Source organism: Martes martes (genome assembly GCF_963455335.1).
Source record: "Martes martes genome assembly, chromosome: 1".
Lineage (NCBI taxonomy): Eukaryota > Metazoa > Chordata > Mammalia > Carnivora > Mustelidae > Martes > Martes martes.
The window spans coordinates 61,497,710-61,517,038 of record NC_137888.1 but is presented as its reverse complement, the minus strand read 5'-3'; the positions used below and the strand labels follow the sequence as shown (position 1 = coordinate 61,517,038).

At 40.0% G+C, this 19,329-nt stretch overlaps 1 protein-coding gene across 2 annotated transcripts in view; it reads left to right on the top strand.

Annotated features, from left to right (window-relative positions):
- LSAMP (limbic system associated membrane protein) overlaps positions 1–17,184 on the top strand; it is a gene marked incomplete at its 5' end in the record, with an annotated part of 646,638 nt that extends 629,454 nt beyond the window's left edge. The window contains 2 exons of one of the 2 annotated variants that reach the window (XM_080815634.1): positions 10,682–10,714; positions 16,814–16,936. In XM_080815634.1, the coding sequence (XP_080671760.1) occupies positions 10,682–10,714; positions 16,814–16,911 (131 nt within the window). In that variant the 3' untranslated portion in view covers positions 16,912–16,936. Of the gene's footprint in view, positions 1–10,681; positions 10,715–16,813 lie in introns of both variants that reach the window. The other variant, XM_080815635.1, reaches the window with a different exon arrangement.
- Between the last annotated feature and the right edge of the window lie 2,145 nt (positions 17,185–19,329).

Sequence of the window (19,329 nt, the reverse complement as noted above, 5' to 3'; positions counted from 1 at the left end):
TCCCAGGGTTCTGGGATCAAGGCCCAGGTCAGGCTCCCTACTCAGTGGAAAGCCTGCTTCTCCCTTTCCCTCTGCCTGCCCCTCTGCCTACTTGTGCTCTCTCTCTCTCTATCTCTCTGTCAAATAAATTAATAAAATCTTAAAAAAAAAAAAAAAAGTAAGGGAATTTGCATTCCCACCTCTGTTACCCTCTTGGGACAAGAAAGCATCTGTTGGCTTCATTGTACAGACATGTAGTGATACTGCATACTGGGTGTTAGGTAGCACTATGTTGGATGAATTTTCTGGAAAAAAATGCTGAGAGCCTATTTTCTGGATGAGCATCCAGAGAAAACTTTCAGTCGCTCATCAGGGGGGTTGGATGGTAAATTTTAATTTTAGTTGTAGGAATGGTCAGGTTGCAAGGACCCATCAGTATTTTCAAGGAGCTGCTCCAGAAGCTGGTGACGATGCTGTATTTGGAGTCAGTGACACGGCGGGAGTAGAATCCCTGAGGCTTCCTGGCATGCTGAGTAATAAAGTCACTTGGGAAAGGTCCAAAGCAGAACCGCCTTTACCAAGTTCTGGGCTGTGGGGGTTAGTGCCACAGACATCGGTGCAAGGATAACACAGAGCAAACCACCATTTTTAATCCCGTATCTTCTAATTTCCAAGAGCCTTAAAAGCTGTAGGAAATCTCACAAATTCGTTATCTCTGCATTCAAATTCTGGAGGCCATTCATCTTGTTTTATGGTAGCTGAACATTTTTTTTTTTTTTAATTTTGAAACATACAAAATGAAAACACACCTTACATGGATTAAAGACAGTCTTGAATCCCTTAGAATTTAAATCTAAAATGTATTCTAAAACAGATCTGCAATTCACAATTCAGGGCTGGGAAATGAAAAGAGAGGAAGAAAACCAGAAAGAAGGAAAATCTCTAGAGACCTACCCAAACCTGTGCTTTTAATCCTTTTTTAGCAAGTCAAATAAATGGAGGCACAAAAGGCTTTAAAATATACATAAGATGTATGTTTTTAAACACAGAGAATATAATTTACTTTGTACCAACAACTAAGTAGATTTGGGGCTGGGAAGTAGTTCTTTATTAAATGAAAAGAGTGGTCTTTAATTCCACAAGGGCAAAAGGCCAGAATTGTACCTACAGGTGCAAAGGGCACATTCTAGATATAAGGGCAGAAACACGTCTTTCTCTCGAAGACAGAAACTGCATGTCTGACCCTAATACCGTACTGACTGGGATGCCTGTGTGGCTCCATGGGCATTTGCCTTCAGCTCAGGTCATGATCCCAGGGTCCTGGGACAGAGCAGGGCTTCCTGCTCGGCGGGGAGCCTGCTTCTCTCCCTGCCACTCCCCCTGCTTGTACTCTCTCTGTATCAAATAAATAAATAAATCCTTAAAAAAAAAAAACAACAAAAAACCTTACTGACTGACAGCTGATTCAAATAAATTTACTTCTGGAGTTTTTCTAATCTTTCTTTCTTTCTTTTTTTTTTTTTTTTTTGAGTTTTTCTAATCTTGTATGTATTTTAAGGCGGAGTGGCCCAGGGAAACCCCTTTATTAAACTTAGACCCTCGGGCATTCTCTAACATTTTAATTCATTGATTATTAAAAATTAAATTTCTCAGGCTAAATAAGAAACCTGTAGGATTTGAGAAAGCTGACTTGCTGTAAGAAACTTACTGGAGCCCTCTCTTTATGGTGGGAGTGCTCAGCCAATCTACACTTTCTGGAACAACTCACATCACCACTGAGCAGAACCCACAGCCGTTAAAGTCACATCACACACCCCCGCTTACTCGACAGTGCGATTATATCAAGCCTGCAGTCAGAAGGACCTCATAAGCCCATATAATACATTTTTTATTGCGTTGTCATTTCCTGTTGTTAAGACTATGTTCCTTGGCCTTACCTATCTTAGCTTCTGTTTGGTTTTGCTCTATGACACCAGCCAACTGAAAAAGTGAGGAAAAAAAAGTTTCAGTCTCCTTGTAAGGATGTCAGCCCAAAGCCAAATATTATTTTCTTTTCCCCAGAGTTAGAGTGTTTTTAAAATGCATTGTTTTGTTTTTATAAATACTTTTCTATTCTGATAATAAATGTTACACATTCTCATTATGGAAGAATTTGAAAATATGTGAAACTATAGAGAAGAAAATAAAGATCATATACAATCTCTCTTCTCAGAGATTATATAAACAAATGTTTCATCTGGAGGTTTGAGCTTAACATACTTGAGTTAAAACACCTAAGCCTTTATTTTTTTCTGCCCTTTCTGAGGATGGGTGTGTTTCTGTGACTTGCCCAAGCTTACGGCCCAGGCAGGCCCAGGAGCAGCCCTCCGGCCCCAGATCAGGGCTGTCTCCACAGTGACAGACACACTCGCAGCTCTCCCCAATCCCAGTCAAACCAGACTCATCCTACCAGAGGTTTCCCTTGTGTCCCTTCCAGGATTTCCAGTGAGAGATCCCCCTTTCAGATGTGGGAGTGCCTACATCCTCTCTCTAAATTGGTGTGTTAATATTCCCCCCTTTATAAGTTGGTCTCTTTTTAATGAAATGAGCATTAAAAACATTTTTTTTCCTGATGCTTTTTACTGTAGAAGACTTGGTTTCTAGGGGATTGGTCCATAAATTCATGAGAATAAACAGTGAGTCTCAAATCTTTTTTAAAAGACTTTATTTATTTAAGAGAGAGAGAGAACACGAGCAAGAGGGGGGGCAGAAGGCAAAACAGACTTCCCTCTGAGCAGGGAGCCCAGTGTGGAACTTGATCCCTGGACCCCAGGATCATTCCTGGGATCAGGAGCTGAAGCGAAAGCAGACACTTAACCGACTGAGCCACCCAGGTGTCTCTGTGAGTTTCAAATATTTTATTCACATGACACAATAAGAAATTATGTCAGCATTAATTTTGGTTTGGGCTTATTCTCTCATTCAACAAGAAGTTATCACCACATTCCCAGAGTGACAAATATTTGACTAAATCATTCATGGCTCCAGCTCATTCCTAAAAAGCATCAAACATGTGAAGTCCATTTTAAGTCAACTGTTAAGGGGGGAAAAAAGTCTCTAAAAGTATTTGAAAGTGTCAGATTCCTTTCATGACCTAAAGTTAGCTAAAGGAAGCGAACATCCTTTCTCAAATATTGATGACACGCTAAGACTTCTTAGTTTCCCCCCGCCAGTTTGAAATAATTCTCTGAGTAGTAAATAGTCCACCTATGAACTAACTAAGAAAATAGAAATCAGGGCACGTGACTGGCTCTGTCCACAAAGTACGTGACTCTTGATCTCAGGGTCCTGAATTCAAGACCCATGCAGGGTGTAGAGCTTACTTTTAAAAAACAAACGAACGAACAGCAACAATAGAAAAAATAAAAACAAAACCAAAAAACTAAAACTAAACAAAGTAGGAATAGCCTTAAGGTTAAGGTTTAGACCTATTTCTCTGTTTTGGCTTTTCCCCTGTGAACTACACCCAGAATGGTTACTGATTCTCAGAGAACATTTTTCCAGAGGTATTAGGCATTAGGGTTCATACAACATGAATATAGTAAGTGGAGAAAATAAAAAACTCTAACAACCTAAACAGAAATCACAGGCATATCTTTTTCTATGTCAAAAAAAAAAATAATAATAATACTTGTAAGTAGAAGTTGCTGTTGCCTAAAGCCTCTGAGTGGAGAAACCTGCGAGAAAGAAATTAATAACTTCCTAAGCTTGAAAGCAGCTTTGAAAATTGAATTAATAAATGCCCTGCTTTTAAACCACTATAATAATAAGGGTTTTGTTTTTCAAAACTGTGACAAAAATAAATAAATAAACGTCAGAGCACATAAAACATAAATTCCCATCGAAGAACCTTATAAATGTTATGTTTCAGGTCTTCATCATCAGTGAAGGAGGAAGAGACAACACGTCGAATCTTCTTCGTTTCCTTTATTAAATTTCTTAAGGATTTTTACTCCAAACCTCTCTCACTTGTTCCAGGCAACTGGAGGGTAAAATTCCCATTGAATTTGGACCTTCCCTCTCTTCTGAACATACAGTCCTACTAGATCTCCCAGAAGCGGGGGAGAGGGGGGAAACAGTGCAATTAATCATCTTAAGTCCTCAAACTAACATGTCATTTTCAAAACCTAAGGCACATCCGATGACCAGACTTATACAAAGAGTTGTGCCATACGCAATGGGAGACAGAGTATTCCCTCGTGCAGAAGGCAGTGGCAGATTAGAACGTGAGTCATTCATGTTCAAGTAAACATGGAACAAGAACAACCACACAAATGATACAGACCCCAAAGTTCTGTACATCCTCCCCAGGGCTGGGAGTGAATACTTAGAAACAGGGACTTTGAGGTAAGTGGTGAAAAGTCAAGAGTCAGAGCACCGAAAATCAATGCTTCTCTTTATGGATTTGTTGGACCCTCATCTCCTCTACCACATAGAACTCAAACAAGGCAAAATGACAAAATTGTTCAGAAATATAGACTTGAACATTCCCTAGGACAATAAAAGATTTTCCAAACTGTAAACTCTACAGAGTTTCCAGGGACACATCTCTCTCACTTTCATATCACTCACTCTAGTTTCTGAGCAGAGAGAGAGAGAGAGAATGAATCACACCACATCATGGAAGATGAGAGGTAAGAAGTCTTCCGGTCTTTGAACAATAAAACAAGCTTGGGTTTCTATTTCTAAGATTTCAGTTTTCATTAGTTGAGAGGATATTCTCTTTTTTATTTCTTTTTTTTTATTTTTTCTTTTTTTTTAGAGAGGGAGAGATGGGGCAAAGGGCAGAGGAAGAGGGAGAGACTCTTAAGCATGTCCTACACCCAGTGCAGAACCCAATTTAGGACTCAATCTCACGACCTGAGCTGAAATCAAGAGTCGAACACTTAACCAACTGAGACACCCAGGCAACCCCTCTCCAGAGGATATTCTTTTTTTTTTTTTTTTTTAAGATTTTATTTATTTATTTGACAGAGAAAGATCACAAGTAGGCAGAGAGAGAGGAGGAAGCAGGCTCCCCGCTGAGCAGAGAGCAGGATGCGGGACTCGATCCCAGGACCCCGAGATCATGACCTGAGCCGAAGGCAGAGGCTTTAACCCACCGAGCCACCCAGGCGCCACAGAGCATATTCTTAAGTAAAGCTCAACCACCCAGAAAATTTTCTACCTGACCAAACTTGGGGACTGATGAAAGGACTTCTTCAGCCCATTTGGCTCTTCAAATGCCTGATTTCCCAGCAAAAATTTTGCCTTTCCACTAGGGCATGAGCTTCCAAAAGAAGAATAGAAGCTTCCTCTGCCTAGAATCCTAGCTAGGATAGATGTTGAGGTACTAAATGATTCCATCAGTCTTTTGTTTGTTCATTCCTTCATCCACTCATCTGTGCATGGGCATTCATTTCGCAAATCTGTGGGTCACCTACTCTGTGCTAGAGAAATAGTTAGCTGAGACTACACTAGTGAAGAAGGAAGACATGCTCTATGCCAACTGAGAGGCTGAATCAGCTCTTTCCAATGCTGCAGGTTTGTCTGACATGGCTGGATATAAAGAATCTGAAAGTTAAAAGTCAAAGACAGATTAGCATAAATGTGTCATAATACTTGCCTTTTCTGGTATTAAATTCTCTCCCCCATTGCTTCTTTGTACCCCATCAGGAGAAACTAAAGTCTAAGCATATGGCAATAAAGCTTCTAGAGAATTCGAGAACTTTCTCTGTGCTAAACTCCCCCAAAGTTTTGTTCACTGCTATGGTAGATTTATTTTTATTCTTTGGGCCTGCACTACCATGCTTACCTGTTAAATGTATTTGCTAAAGCATATGCTTTTTATACCTTTATACCTAAGAAGTATAAAAATAATAGGTTTCAAGTATATTCTAATGAGCGTGTCCAGGAAATCCCTACAGAAATCATATCCTTGGCAAGTCAGTTTTACTCCAGAATTTGGTATCACCTTAGCACTACAAAAGGAAGAATAATTCTCAGTTGTTTAAGGACGACAATTTTTTTTTCCTTTTCTGTAAGAATAGGAAAGACTCCTTTTGGAAATGTAACATTTCTTGCTGGCTGGGACTGAAAAAAAAAGTTTTTATTTTCCCCACTATTGCCACCTGGTGGATAAAGGTAATTCCTTTAGACAGCACATAGAAACATGTCTTTGTATTACCACAAGATGGCAGCACACAACCAAGTTTTCAAAATGCCAGCCAGGCTCAAAACATTCAGGGTTTGCTTCTCCAAACAGAATGGTCTGTTCCAACAGAAGAGGATGAATAGGAAATAATAGTACAAAATAAACACTCTGTTTTGTTTCCCTAAAGATAAATGGAATTCCAAGTCTTAAGATCACTAATTAGTGTTTCAATCAAAAAGAATGAAATCTTGCCATTTTCAACGACATGGATGGAACTAGAGAGTATTATGCTGCTAAGTGTAGTCAGTCAGAGAAAGACAACGGTCATGATTTCACTCATATGTGGAATTTAAGAAACGAAATTGATGAACATAGGAGAAGGGAAGGAAAAATAAGATAAAAACAGAGAGGGAGGCAAACCGTAAGAGAATCTTAATTGTAGAGAACAAACTGAGAGTTGCTAGAGGAGAGGGGGGTGGGGGATGGGCTAGATAGGTGATGGGCATTAGAGCGCACACCCGTTGGGATGAGCACTGGGTGTGGTACGTTGGTGATGAATCCCTGGTTCTGCTCCTGAAACCCCAGGGCTGCACTGTATGTTAACTAACCAAAATTTTAAAAAAGAAAAAAAAATCATTAGTGTTTCACAAACTGGTTTATTTATTGCAATAGGGAGGGCTTCTTAAAATCTAACTTGTAACCTCGTTTGCTTTTAAAGGTATGCATATTTTTATCTGATTTTTGTGCTATTTTCATACAATATAATATTTGGACAATGTTTTAAAATCCTTCTTTCAATGAACTCTTTTTAATTCTTTAGGAGGGGAGTTTCTATTCCCTAAGAGAAATAATTAGACATGTAGACTCTTAATCCAGGCCTGCATCACTGACTGGTTAACCCAGGCTTATTGCTGTTTTCCCCTGACCAAAATGCTACCTGGTCAGTCTGCTTCCCTATCACTTGGGTGGGCTAGCATCTCTTAATGTTTTATTCATCCTTACTGCTGCAGTAGATTTTTTTTTTCATTATTATTATTCTTTGGATCTGCACTTCCATAGCTTATGCGTTGATATATTTTTCTCTTTTCCACCAAACTTTCACTGAAAGTCCTCTGTAGAGGGGATTTTAACCCAAATCTGATAATAATGACTCATGCTTTGAGCACTTACTGTGTATCTAGCAGCATTCTAAGTACTGCATGATAATTAGTTTATCAAACAAGTACCACAAATTTATCAGGAGTGTGTTGATTACATGTATTTTACAGATAATGAACCTGAGGCTAAGAGAAGTTAAGTGTTATTTTCTAGCTTAAGCAGGTCTTCCTGCCTACCCAGGTTCCTGAACACTTGCTTGGAATTATTCCCATGAGACCTGTGGATCAGGGATGGAGCAAGGAAAACCAAGTATTCTTGACATGAAGATGGTCCCGTTAAGGATCTAAGCCTTTTTGGGTGAAAAGCAATCATTCCATGACCTTGTAGCATCCTTACAAATTCCAAAGAATGATGAATTGAAAGCCTTGACCAAAGAAAGAAGAGAAGTTGCCTTTTGCACAAGAGTAGAGCCAAACTGTCCCCAGCTAATACTGAATCATTGAAATATCCCAGTGAGAACCCTAGAGTTATACAGGCTATAGTTACCTAGCCTTGCTTTCATAAAAACACCAGAGGGGCATTGTAGGATAGTGGACAGGGTTCTAGTTGGAGAAGTGAGAGCCCTAAATTTCAGTCTCAGCTTTACTCTGTGTGACCCTGGGTAACTGATCATACTAAGCTAAGTACATTCTCTACAGTGCCTTTTCAACAATTTTTAAGGCAACATATTTATTTCAAAGAAAAGTAGTCAGAGTCGGTATCATGAAAGTGGCCGTGTGCTTAATATACAATTGAAACATCAGTAGTCACATGATCAGCGTAGTCAATAGGTAAGGTTGTTTGATAAACAAAACAGTGTTTTCTATCCTGATGGAACCTGGCTTCACTTCTGGTGTAAGTGACATTAGTAAGTGACATTAGTTTCTGGCTTCTGCTAGGAGAGGAGGATAATTCTCACTGCATCCTTCTGTATGGGCTTCCACACAGAAGACTTCAGTACTTGCGCAAAGAACAGACTAACTCTTCAAAGACAGACGGACAGGTGCCGGTGGCTTTGAGCATCTTCAGAAGTGCCTCTAGAGTACCACCAGCAATCATTGTACAAAAGAGCATTCACACTGGGATCCCCCCCATCCCACATCTGACTAGTTTAGGCAGACTGTCCTTACCTGTAGCTACAGCTTGCTGTTAGGAGCAGCCTGGCTGTTGAATTGTAGCCAAACATTTTCAAAACGTCAGACTCTAGGAAAATTGTGCCCTCTTATAGCCATCATAAGAATAGCAGAAAATGCCACGCTGTTGGAGAGCTTCTTCTTGTGACCTCCTTTGGAGAGACAAATGGAAAATCTGTGAAGGAAATAGACTGCACTGAACCTCAGAAATTTTGCAGACCTGATTCTGAAGTTCTGAGCCCTTTGTGCTAAATCAGGTTATAAGTAAGCTACGCAGGCTCTCTGTTGTTTTAACCATCTCAGGCTCTGTTGGGAGGATGCTTGGCCTATATTTATTTTTCTCATATTTCAGTGATTCTAAATCTTCTCTGGCCCATTGTGCATTCCAAGTGCCTTCGTGCATTGGCCGTACTACAAGGGGGAACAGGAGTAGAGACAGCACTCGCTTCCTTGGAACTCATAGTCCAGTAGTGAAGACAAACATTAATCAAAGCTTCAGACAAAGGAATTTAAAATTAAAACTGAGATGAGTGTCATGAAGGCGAGCAGAGCTTATAATAAAGGGACTTAATTTTACTAAGGAGACTAAGAAAGTCTTCCCTGACTTTCTGAAGGAGGAGTGGGGTTACTAGTAGTGATAACATTGGAACATTGGCCCTACAACAACCACAAAAAACATGATCCCAAGGAGAATGAAGGAAATTTTGTGGGCTGGGATGCAGAGATGATACACACTGATGAGGCTGGAGAGATGAGGGAGTAGGATCTGGGTCCTTACCCTGAAAGACACAAGAAAGTGTTGAACAAGTTTCAAGCTGGAAAATGAGGTAACCAGATATCCAATTCAAAAAGCTCTCTTTAGCTTCAGAGTTCAGTCACTTTACTTCCTGAGTGAAAGTGCTACTGGGGGGTGGGAGGTCATGTCCTGATCACGGAGAAGACAATCCATATCCCACAGCTATGGTTTGGGTTCCTATATCTAACTAACCATCCACTTGGTCCTGAAAGTCAAAGTGGTATCCTATGGAAAATTTCCACATTTACTTCTAAAGATCTAACAGGATTGTTGTTTAGTTGATAAAGTTACTCAAAAGGGAATTCAGGTATTTGACCAGTATGAGTTCTTCCAACCCTGAGATTTATACATTTAACAAGTATTTACTGAACACATACTGCATGTCAGACTCTAATACAGGCACAAGAATACAATGGTTGAGCAGACAGACACCTTTGCTGCCCTCATGGAACATATATTTTAATGGAGGAGATAAACTTTAACCTAGCAAATAAGTAAATTCATAAAATGATACACGTAGTGATAAATGCTAAGAATATTAATAAATCAGGGTAAAGGAATAGAAAGTGACCTGGAGGGGGGGTGCGCCTGGGGTGGCTCAGTGGGTTAAGCCTCTGCCTTCAGCTCAAGTCATGATCTCAGGGTCCTGGGACCGAGCCCCACATAGGGGTGTCTGCTCGGTAGGGAGCCTGCTTCCTCCTCTCTCTCTGCCTGCCTCTCTGCCTACTTGTGATCTCTGTCTGTCAAACAAATAAATAAAATCTTTAAAAAAGAAAGAAAGAAAGAAAGAAAGAAAGAAAGAAAGAAAGAGAAAGAAAGAAGAAAGGAAGGAAGGAAGGAAGGAAGAAAGAAAGAAAGAGAAAGAAAGAGACCTAGGGTACCATTTTGATAAGGTGATGGGAGAAGTCCTTCCTGAGTTGGTATCCTTGCAGTAGAAATCTAAATGAAGTGACTGTGTGGGCCATGCAGAGATCTGGGGGAGAAACATTGCAAGCACATAAAACAACAGGTGCACCACTTATAAAGCTGGAAAGGATATAGTGTATTAGGAGAAAAGCAAGGTCACATGGCTTGAGTGGAGTAAACCAGGAGCAAAAATGGCAGGAGGGGATTGGAGGCCAGACACATTCCATCATTTCATTAAATTGCAGTCAAGTGTACTTCTACATGCCATTCTCAGTGTCCTTGTACTTGTCTATACACATAACATATAACGTCAAGTGTTTGTAGTTGGAAATTATTTTTGCCACCTCCAACTGCACAACATTTGTTCCAACAAAACAATCTCTTTCCTTGTGCCTTTCTTTCATTCTCTACCAGTACTTGTTCCTATTAGAATGTTCTTTCCACCTTTTGTCCCATTCTCCTTTCAGTGGAGAGTACCAGATTACCTTTGTGCTTATTCTCAATTGATAAAAAAAAATTTTTATCTGTTTTTTCTTTTGCTAAATGTTTCTTTTTTAGAAATTGGCACCACCGTGCACTTCAAGCAAAAAGGTATGGTTCTTATTTCTGATTACCTACTGTATGTTAAAATTAATATTTCTTAGCCATATATTGGAGTCTTATACACTTGAGTTTATTTCATCTCAATAATTTGTGGTAATAATTTCCACAACATATGTGCCACTATGTTTCCCAGACTGTGAGCTTTTTCAGTCACAAAAAGCCCTGATCCAACCCATGAACCCTATATCATTTTTGACAGCTATTCATTTTTAAATCTCTGGAACTGAACAAGTTATTCCCCCCCCCCCCCACTTTCCATATCCCAAGCGGCCATGGTTAATTCTTGCTGAGCTGCACTTTTGGCAGTGGTCGCTGCCCAGTGACCAGGTTCTCATCAGAGACAGAGAGCCTACTTGCTGTCCTTAGTTGGCTATTAAAGTAGATATATTGCTAAAAGGAGTAAGAGTAGCATCTTCTAAAATGAAGCACTTGAATAGTTAATATTCTCCCTGCCTCAGTGTTCTCCCAGGTCTTCCTATAACCTCCCCTTTTTATGGTACACCCAGCTGCTGGGGTCTCCCAGAAATAGCACCACATGCCTCCATCAGCCTTGTGACCCAGTAATCACCCACATCTCCCTACAAAGACAATGCAATCAGGTGAAAGCTTCATGAACTGGAACCTGCGATGCAATTACCAATTCTGAAGTGCCCTCTTTACAAGTCCAGCAGAAATCCTTAACAGTGTCTGTCCCCAAACTAAAGCTACAGAGGAACCTTCATGGCCAGACAGCAACCTCCTTAAGTCCTCATGGCCACTCACTTGGATTGGTCTCATATGAAGATGTTTTCTTCTGTTGGCCTCAAAGGGGATGAGACAACCAAGGTCATTCTCAATTGTGAAAACTTTTCTTGTGGGACTTACACCCTACCAGTGACCAGCAGCCACAGAAATTTGGACACTTTTTTGCTTACTCCCTGGAAAGGGTCAGCACCTTGTTTATGGCCCACTCTAGAAAGTCTTCACAGAAGTTCGCAGAGATGAAGCCATCAGAAATACATACATTGAACCAAGATCATTTGGGGCAAGAAGGTATAAACTCGTGTCTCTTTCAGTCCTCCTTTCCCCAATGCCATGAGTATCAATTACATGTGAATTTTAATCGGCTAGTATTAGTGAAACATATGATACCTTAGGGTTTTGGAGAAATAGGGCATAGGGTTTTATTTCAAAGACCAAGATAAATTCCTAGTGTCACCCAAAGGAATTATAAGTATTGGCCTAAAATTTCACAATTTTGTATGCCAAAATATTTAATGTTGCTTTGATGGGGAAGATGTGATGGACTTTACCGTGAGAATACATTAGGCTTATCCAAGACTCACTTTATACAGAGGAGAGATAATACATAAAGAATTATGTAGGAGTTGATTTGTGAACGTTGGGGAGGGTATGTGTTATGGTGAGTGCTGTGAAGTGTGTAAGCCTGATGATTCACAGGCCTGTACCCCTGGGGCACATAATACATTATATGTTAATTTAAAAATAAATAAATAAATAATGAGGGGGGAAAAAAAGGAAAGTGCAATTCAGCCTTGCCAATAAAAAAAAAAAAAGAATTATGTAGGAGGAGCCCAAATTTAATTCTAAGACACATTGCTCAAATTAAACATCAATATATTCCCTCCTCTATGCTCCAGCCTGGAGAATATAGGCTTTAATTCCCAATTCCTTCTGGCGGAGGAAGCTGTACTGGCTGAACACAGAGAGCAGGTGGCGCCAAAGTCAACCTTATCAGACTTCCCTTTAAACATGGCTTCCCAGGACCGGGAAGCACTTCAGACTGCACATCTAGGTATTCTAAGAGAAATTTTAGGAGATTGTTTTTCTCCTTTGCTTAGCAATGATTTTGTATTTGAGTCTTTGTTTTATTTACAGTCACCCGGTCAGCCCTTAATAATTGTAAGAAGAATTCAAACTTAAACTCATCTGGTCTTTCTTCTTCTCTTGTGTGGCTCAACTAACTACAAGAATAGAATTATTATTGACCTTGATTCCTTACTGGCTGAAAGGAATGCCCGAGGATCGCTGAAGCTGTGACAAATGTTGTGGTGTTGTTGTTGTTTAAGAAAGATTATTATGAATAAATCTAGTCAAAAATCCAGGTAACAAGCCCTAAGTACTCAGGAGAAGCAACAGAGGTGCATTGGCTGGATTTGAATGAGTCACAAAGTGTCTCCAAGTGCATGCTCTCTAAAGCAGGTGTTGGAAAATCACCTTGTACTTTCTTTGAGATTTTATTGAAAGACAACCAATTGACTGAGCATCCTGCATCGAATTCGTGTAGAGACTTGCCGAAAATTCTCATATCCCACAATTTCAGGATGCTTTATCAACCTTGTCCTTAATCACAGATTCCCTTGTAAAAGCATTGTGGTCGCAAAGTGCAGTCCAGCATTCACCTTGATACAGAGTCTCACTTATCATCCTGTCCTGAGGTTGAGAACCTTGACCTGGTGTGTTGACTCAAGATCCTCAATCTTGCTACAGCTGAATTTTGCCCCTTCGGGTCAAGCTTTAAATGCCTTGACCCAATTCACAAAGGCATCGCCTCTGATTCAGGAGTATTTCATGTCTTTCTGTAATCCAGCCTTCTATAGTTAATAGCAATGATGATGATGCTACCATTTATTGAATGTTTACTAGATACCACACATGTAAGTGTGCACACACACACATAAACACATATAGAATGTGGCTAAACGCCAAGATATGATTTTTGTCTGTTGTATGAAAAACGTAGCAATTCTTGAATTGTGGTTCTATTTGCCCGTCTATTCTTAAGGCTAATTTATGTTTACAGACTCTTGCTTTCATTATATCTGTCAGTATATAAAAGCACTTGCTGAGCCTGGCCATCTGGTGTGGGAAATAAGATTTATCATTTGCATTTCCACAAATAAGCAGAAATTTCATAACTATGAGCTAAAACGTAATTAATGATTTTGCTGATTATTCTTCCCTGAAATAGCCATTAACTGAAGTAGTCTCCTATGCAGTCATATATATCTATAATTGCATACACACTTGTGATGATTCTCCAACTATCATTCATTTACCCTTGCATTTTTTCAAGCTATTTATTTACTCTCAAAACCAATTATGAAAAGAGCAAGTCATATAAGCACATCAAATAGCTATATGAGAGCACTTAATAAATAATAATTGATAGAAGTGAAGATACTCTTAACAGATCTATGAGATGCATTTCAAATACATAATAATAATTCTACTAAGGATAAAATTAAGATTATTAGCACAGTACTGGGATTCCCTATACATATCATAGACCAGCATGTGAAAGTAACAGTTAGTTCTCAATTATGTCTATTAAAAGACCAATAATATGTGTATATGGTTATGTCATATGTGTATATATGAGTATGCATACATATAAGATATCTACTTCTCTTTGTATCTGCAAATATGCAAATATATGTGTGTACATACATTAGCAAGACAGTTATATGTGAACATATTTGTTTATATATATACACATACATACATACATATATACATATACATATGTATGTATGTATATGTGTATATATATAGTATTTATATATATATACACTATATATATATACACTATATATATAGTATTTTTCAATGAAGGAATTTTTGCTTTCTCGAATATTTATTGCCCTTCACATAAAAGACTAGGTTTTTTAGACTTTTCGACTTCCCCAGGTACCACTCAACTCCAAGATGTCTGAGAGATAATCTAGCCTATCCCAACACTAAAAAATGAGATTAAGGATGTAGGCAAAAGTAGACTCTTTGTAAAACCCTTCTGTTTCACACTATCCCTAGGGCAAAACAAAAATCATTTTTGCTTGGTCCTGTGTGTGTTCAGTCTTTCTCTGTTTTGGAAGCTGTCCTGACCCACTAATCCAAATGAATGCCATTTAAAGCATTTAAAGCATTTAGAGGAATTAAAATGATAGGGAAATGTATTACCATCTGGCCAGAAGCCCTGGGGAGTTGCCATTGAGAGAACTTAAATGTCCCAAAGGCCAAAAAGGAGGGTGGTGAAGGGTGTGGAGGGTGGGCTACGTGGGCTACGAAAGGCTTGGAGCTGAGACTTTGAACACCTGTATTCTAATGCTGGGTCACCAGTTCCCATTAGGTGCTTTATGCAGGATACATGATCTTCTTGAACCTAAATTCTTCACGAAAGACATGAACCCGAAGGTAGCAGAAGTGTCTTTTATTAATACAATCCTGTAGCCATTCAGAAACTTAAAGAGTTGACCGATTGGATATTTGAATTGTTTACTCTATATCTCCGTAGCTTTCCAGATAATAAAGCTCATTTTTTACCATAACTCTACTGTTCAAAGTTTGTATATATTCATATTTTTAGAGCAAGTAATATTTTTAATATTCTCAAGGAGACATTCTAGTAAAACATATTCTATTGAAAATTGTTTTCAAAGGTAATGGTTGCCTCCATCTTGTGTTTTGTTTGTTATGGCTATTGTTTTAAAAACACCCAAAATTCATTTGCTGAACATTTCCCTCCTTCACTGTGTAACTTCACTGTGTAGTGGTGACAGGCAAAAACTGGAACCAGCCGCCTGGGTCGAAACTCCAGCTCCTCTGTGCACTAGCTGTGTAAGTGTGTGCAATGCCTCTTACTAGCTCAGTGTAAAAAAGGGTTCATTATAATACCTGTCTCATAGCACGGTTATATGCTTACATGCGTAAATTATCTGTAACAGTACCTTATAGTAAGAGCTGTTTAAGTATTGGTTTTATTTAGTTATTGTTGCCATTATTTACATAAAACACAGATTAGGAGGACATTCTTGAATTCAGCATTTTCCCTGTTATTTGACCTCTGATCTGATATGTGTGTAGACACTTTTGGAAACATTCGCCTGTCAGAGGACCAACATAGGTTTAAACACACATGCACGTGCACACACACACACACACTCGCAGATTAATTCACACACATTGATCTGCATATATGTGCAAAACTGCTAAGTGACCCTTAATTAGGCACATGTATTTCTTTTTTGAACATCATTGTCTAAGCGTACAGTTTTAAATCTAAAAATCTTTGTTGTGAAAAACACTAACGTTTTCTTCTTGTAATGGATCTATATGAACAGAAGTATACAGAAGGAGAAAATAGAGCAAACAAAGCATAGGAGACAAGCTCTTGGGGCCTACATTTTCTGCCCCAATTCTCTCCTTTCTGTCAACACACAAATGCCTTCTCCACTTTCCTCCCCATTCCAGTGTCCCTCTTAGATCCACACCCACACACCCCAAATCGTGTCCGCTTTGGGAAAACTGAGGTGGCGGTGGGAAACACAGAGGCTGCCACTCCAAGGTGAATTCTGGGCAAGTTCAAGTCTCAGTTCTGCTTCTGGTTTGGACCTGCCCCTTAAACTCTCTAGGTTTGGTTGTCTTTGTTGTTGTTGGCGGTCCTGCTGCCTTGGCTTTTGATCCTTAAAATGTCACATGAAGAGTTTGGATCAGATGACCCCCTGCTGTCTCTTAAGACTCTACAAGGAGTGGGCTTATTTTCCTACCTCGAGGTTAAGGTGCATTCAGCCATAAGTGTTCCTTGGAAACAATTCCCCTTCCCATTAACAAATAAATAATTACCACTTCCCCCTGAGGAATGAGAGGTTCAGATTGGTCCCATGTTTTATTGATGGAGATACTGGGATGAATCAGCTGGAGGAGCCCATGTCTTGGGGCTGAAGGACCCTCACTGATGTTTGGCATCTTAACAGGGGCCGGCATTACAGTGCTCTTCAGAGCAGAGAGTGCGAGAGGAGGTTGGGTGAAGAGGACCTCACTGCATCAGCAGACACGTCAGTGATAGCCTTCTCTAGCAAGAGCATTTCCTATTCAGAAGTGTCCAACCACTGATACCCCCGAGATACTTAGAACTCCAGGAGAAGAATTTAGGAAAGATGGGGAGCCCTTCTTGGACTGTACATAGCGCACTGACTTCAAGGTGCCGGTACCTGGCACATTCTCACCTCCAATACTGCGAGCTGTCACCTGTGACATAGAGTGAGTCTGGATGTAATTATTCTCTTTTCTTTCTCTTTTGCATTACAGGGCCTGGGTCGGTGAGAGGAATAAATGGATCCATCAGTCTGGCCGTACCACTGTGGCTGCTGGCAGCGTCTCTGCTCTGCCTTCTCAGCAAATGTTAATAGAATAAAAATTTAAAAATAATTTAAAAAAACACACAAAAATGCGTCACACAGGATACAGAGAGAGAGAGAGAGAGAGAGCGAGATGGGGGGAGACTGTTTATTTTACAACTTTGTGTGTTTATAAATGAAGGGGGAAATAAGAAAACGAAGAAGAAAATACACTTAAAACCATTTTAAAAAAAACTAAACTATAAGTCAGGGTGGGAAAAGTTCTACAAGGATACGTGTATAGCAAAGCAAATGTAAACTATATAAAGACTACATCATGCTAAGAACACCCGGATGTTGTAAAAATAAGACCACTGAAGAAGTATCAGATGGATATTAACCCCCCACACACACTTTATCCTTCCTTCATTCTTTTTCATCTGTGGGGAAAGAAAAAAATAAGGTCTTGCCTTTGGTGTTTATATTTCCATCATCTTTTTTTTTGTTCTTCATTTGAGCTGACTCATAGCCATTTCAGACTATCAGTGGAATTCATGCTGGAATCCCGTGTTGAGCCTTTACCTGGCTTTCCTGCCTCCACTATCTTTCCAACTTCTAAGACCATCTCTTGCCCCTCCAGTGTGTTCTATCTCCCCCACATCCAACTCAGAGACTCCCTTTTACCCCTCTTCCCCCCTGGCTGCTGCTTCTCTTCACCCCCTACTACACCCTCCAGCACTAGTCATGCCGCAAATGCTAGGAAGTGCCATTTTAATTTTCTCCACTGTGCGCGCGTGCTCAAGTCTCTCGCTCTCACGTGGGTGTACATGTGTGTGAGCGTGTGTGTGTCTCTCTCTAAAGCATGCCAAGGGAATGGTCCATGTGTACATAGACTCATTGTGCTGTAGATACTGTCCCGCATTGTAATCGTGAGATGCGGCTGTGACAAGTTGCTGGGGGACATGGTGGGGAAGGAGGCATGGAGCAGGGCTCCCCACCCTCCCCCATGGCTGTCACATGACATTAGTATGTATCAACACCAAGCTGTGCCCCTTCTAAGGGCGGAACCTCATATTCCTCCTAGTCCAATCATCAGAACCCAGTCAAGAGTCACTCAGAATATCACTGTAAATGAAAGTGCCTACTATTGATGGGGTGAGCAAACAGTAGAAAGAATCAGTGACGTCAATGAGGTGACCTAGGAGAGATTTCTGATTTCACTCTTGTTTCCTGAGTCTGAGGAATTCATGTATTTCCTGGCTTTTTGCAGGCTCGCTGCAGGAGTGAGTAGCATGTGTTGAGTAAATCCCAAGAACCAGGAAGGTCTCCAAGTGTTAACTCCTCATGAAAGGATGATGAGCCACATGGAGATCCAAAGCAGCCCTGTAATGCCCCTTCCCTGATCTTCAAATAACACTGCATTTGGCCCATGGATTCCCTTGAGCAGAGATTGTTTCCTATTTCAGATAAACCCTAGGGAGAGTGAGCAAGGCAGGACAAATAGACAGATGCACAGGTCCCTACTCATCTTGTAGAGATGCTGGCAGAGCTCTAGACAAAGCATTGACCGTAACAAGAAGGAATCCATTCCTTGTGCTCCTTTGCAGATATTTGTCCTGGTGGTGTAAGCTAATACTTTATTTGGTGGCCTGCACGATCTCTTTTTTGCTCCACTGGTAATGTTTGCAGCACCATTGTTGTAGTGGTCCATCATTATCCTAGGCCAGGCCGCTGGAATATATTCCACCTTCCCTGCTCACTTTTGGCTTCTGATTCCTGAAAAAGATACTGTGGGGGATACGATGTCTAAATTTACATTGACAAGAGTCATCTGAAATGGGAGTTAGTTTCTTCATCAAAAGAACTGGAAACTTGTAATAATTTAGGTAGAAGTTGTATGCGTACCACAAAGCTTGGTATCACCGTAACACCAGGATTTTCTTAGGAAAGGTCTTGCAGAGAGAGCTGGCTCTCTGTCTGTAGATATCTTTGTCAGGAAAATAACCATTGCTTTCACTTAAACTATAGGAGGTATTGGAAGTGGTTTGGTTTATGAAAAGACAGAGGATTATCATTGAGGTCATAATTAAATGTATTTCAGAAGAGCCAAATATGGTACCTCCTCTAGTTTCGGAACCTGAAAAATAGTAGTCACCGAATATAAAACAGGAAACTTCCTAACTGCAAATAGAAAAAGGAAGGAAGAGAGAAAGGAAGAGAAGAAGTGAGGGAAAAAGAGGGACAGAGAGAAGGAAGGAAGGATGGAAGGACCTGAAATTTCTGATAGGATTGATTCATTGAAGGCTCTTTGCAATGAGCCTTGTCTTTGAAGGTAATGATCTTTTTGATAAGCAAATTTTAAATCTGTTCTAGGGGATTCTATTGTTCATTTTGGAAAGCTTATCACCAGCCTTCTTTTATGATTTTGCAGTTTAGACATGAAACAGAAGGGCAAATTGGGCTTGGGGATGGATACGAGTATTTGTG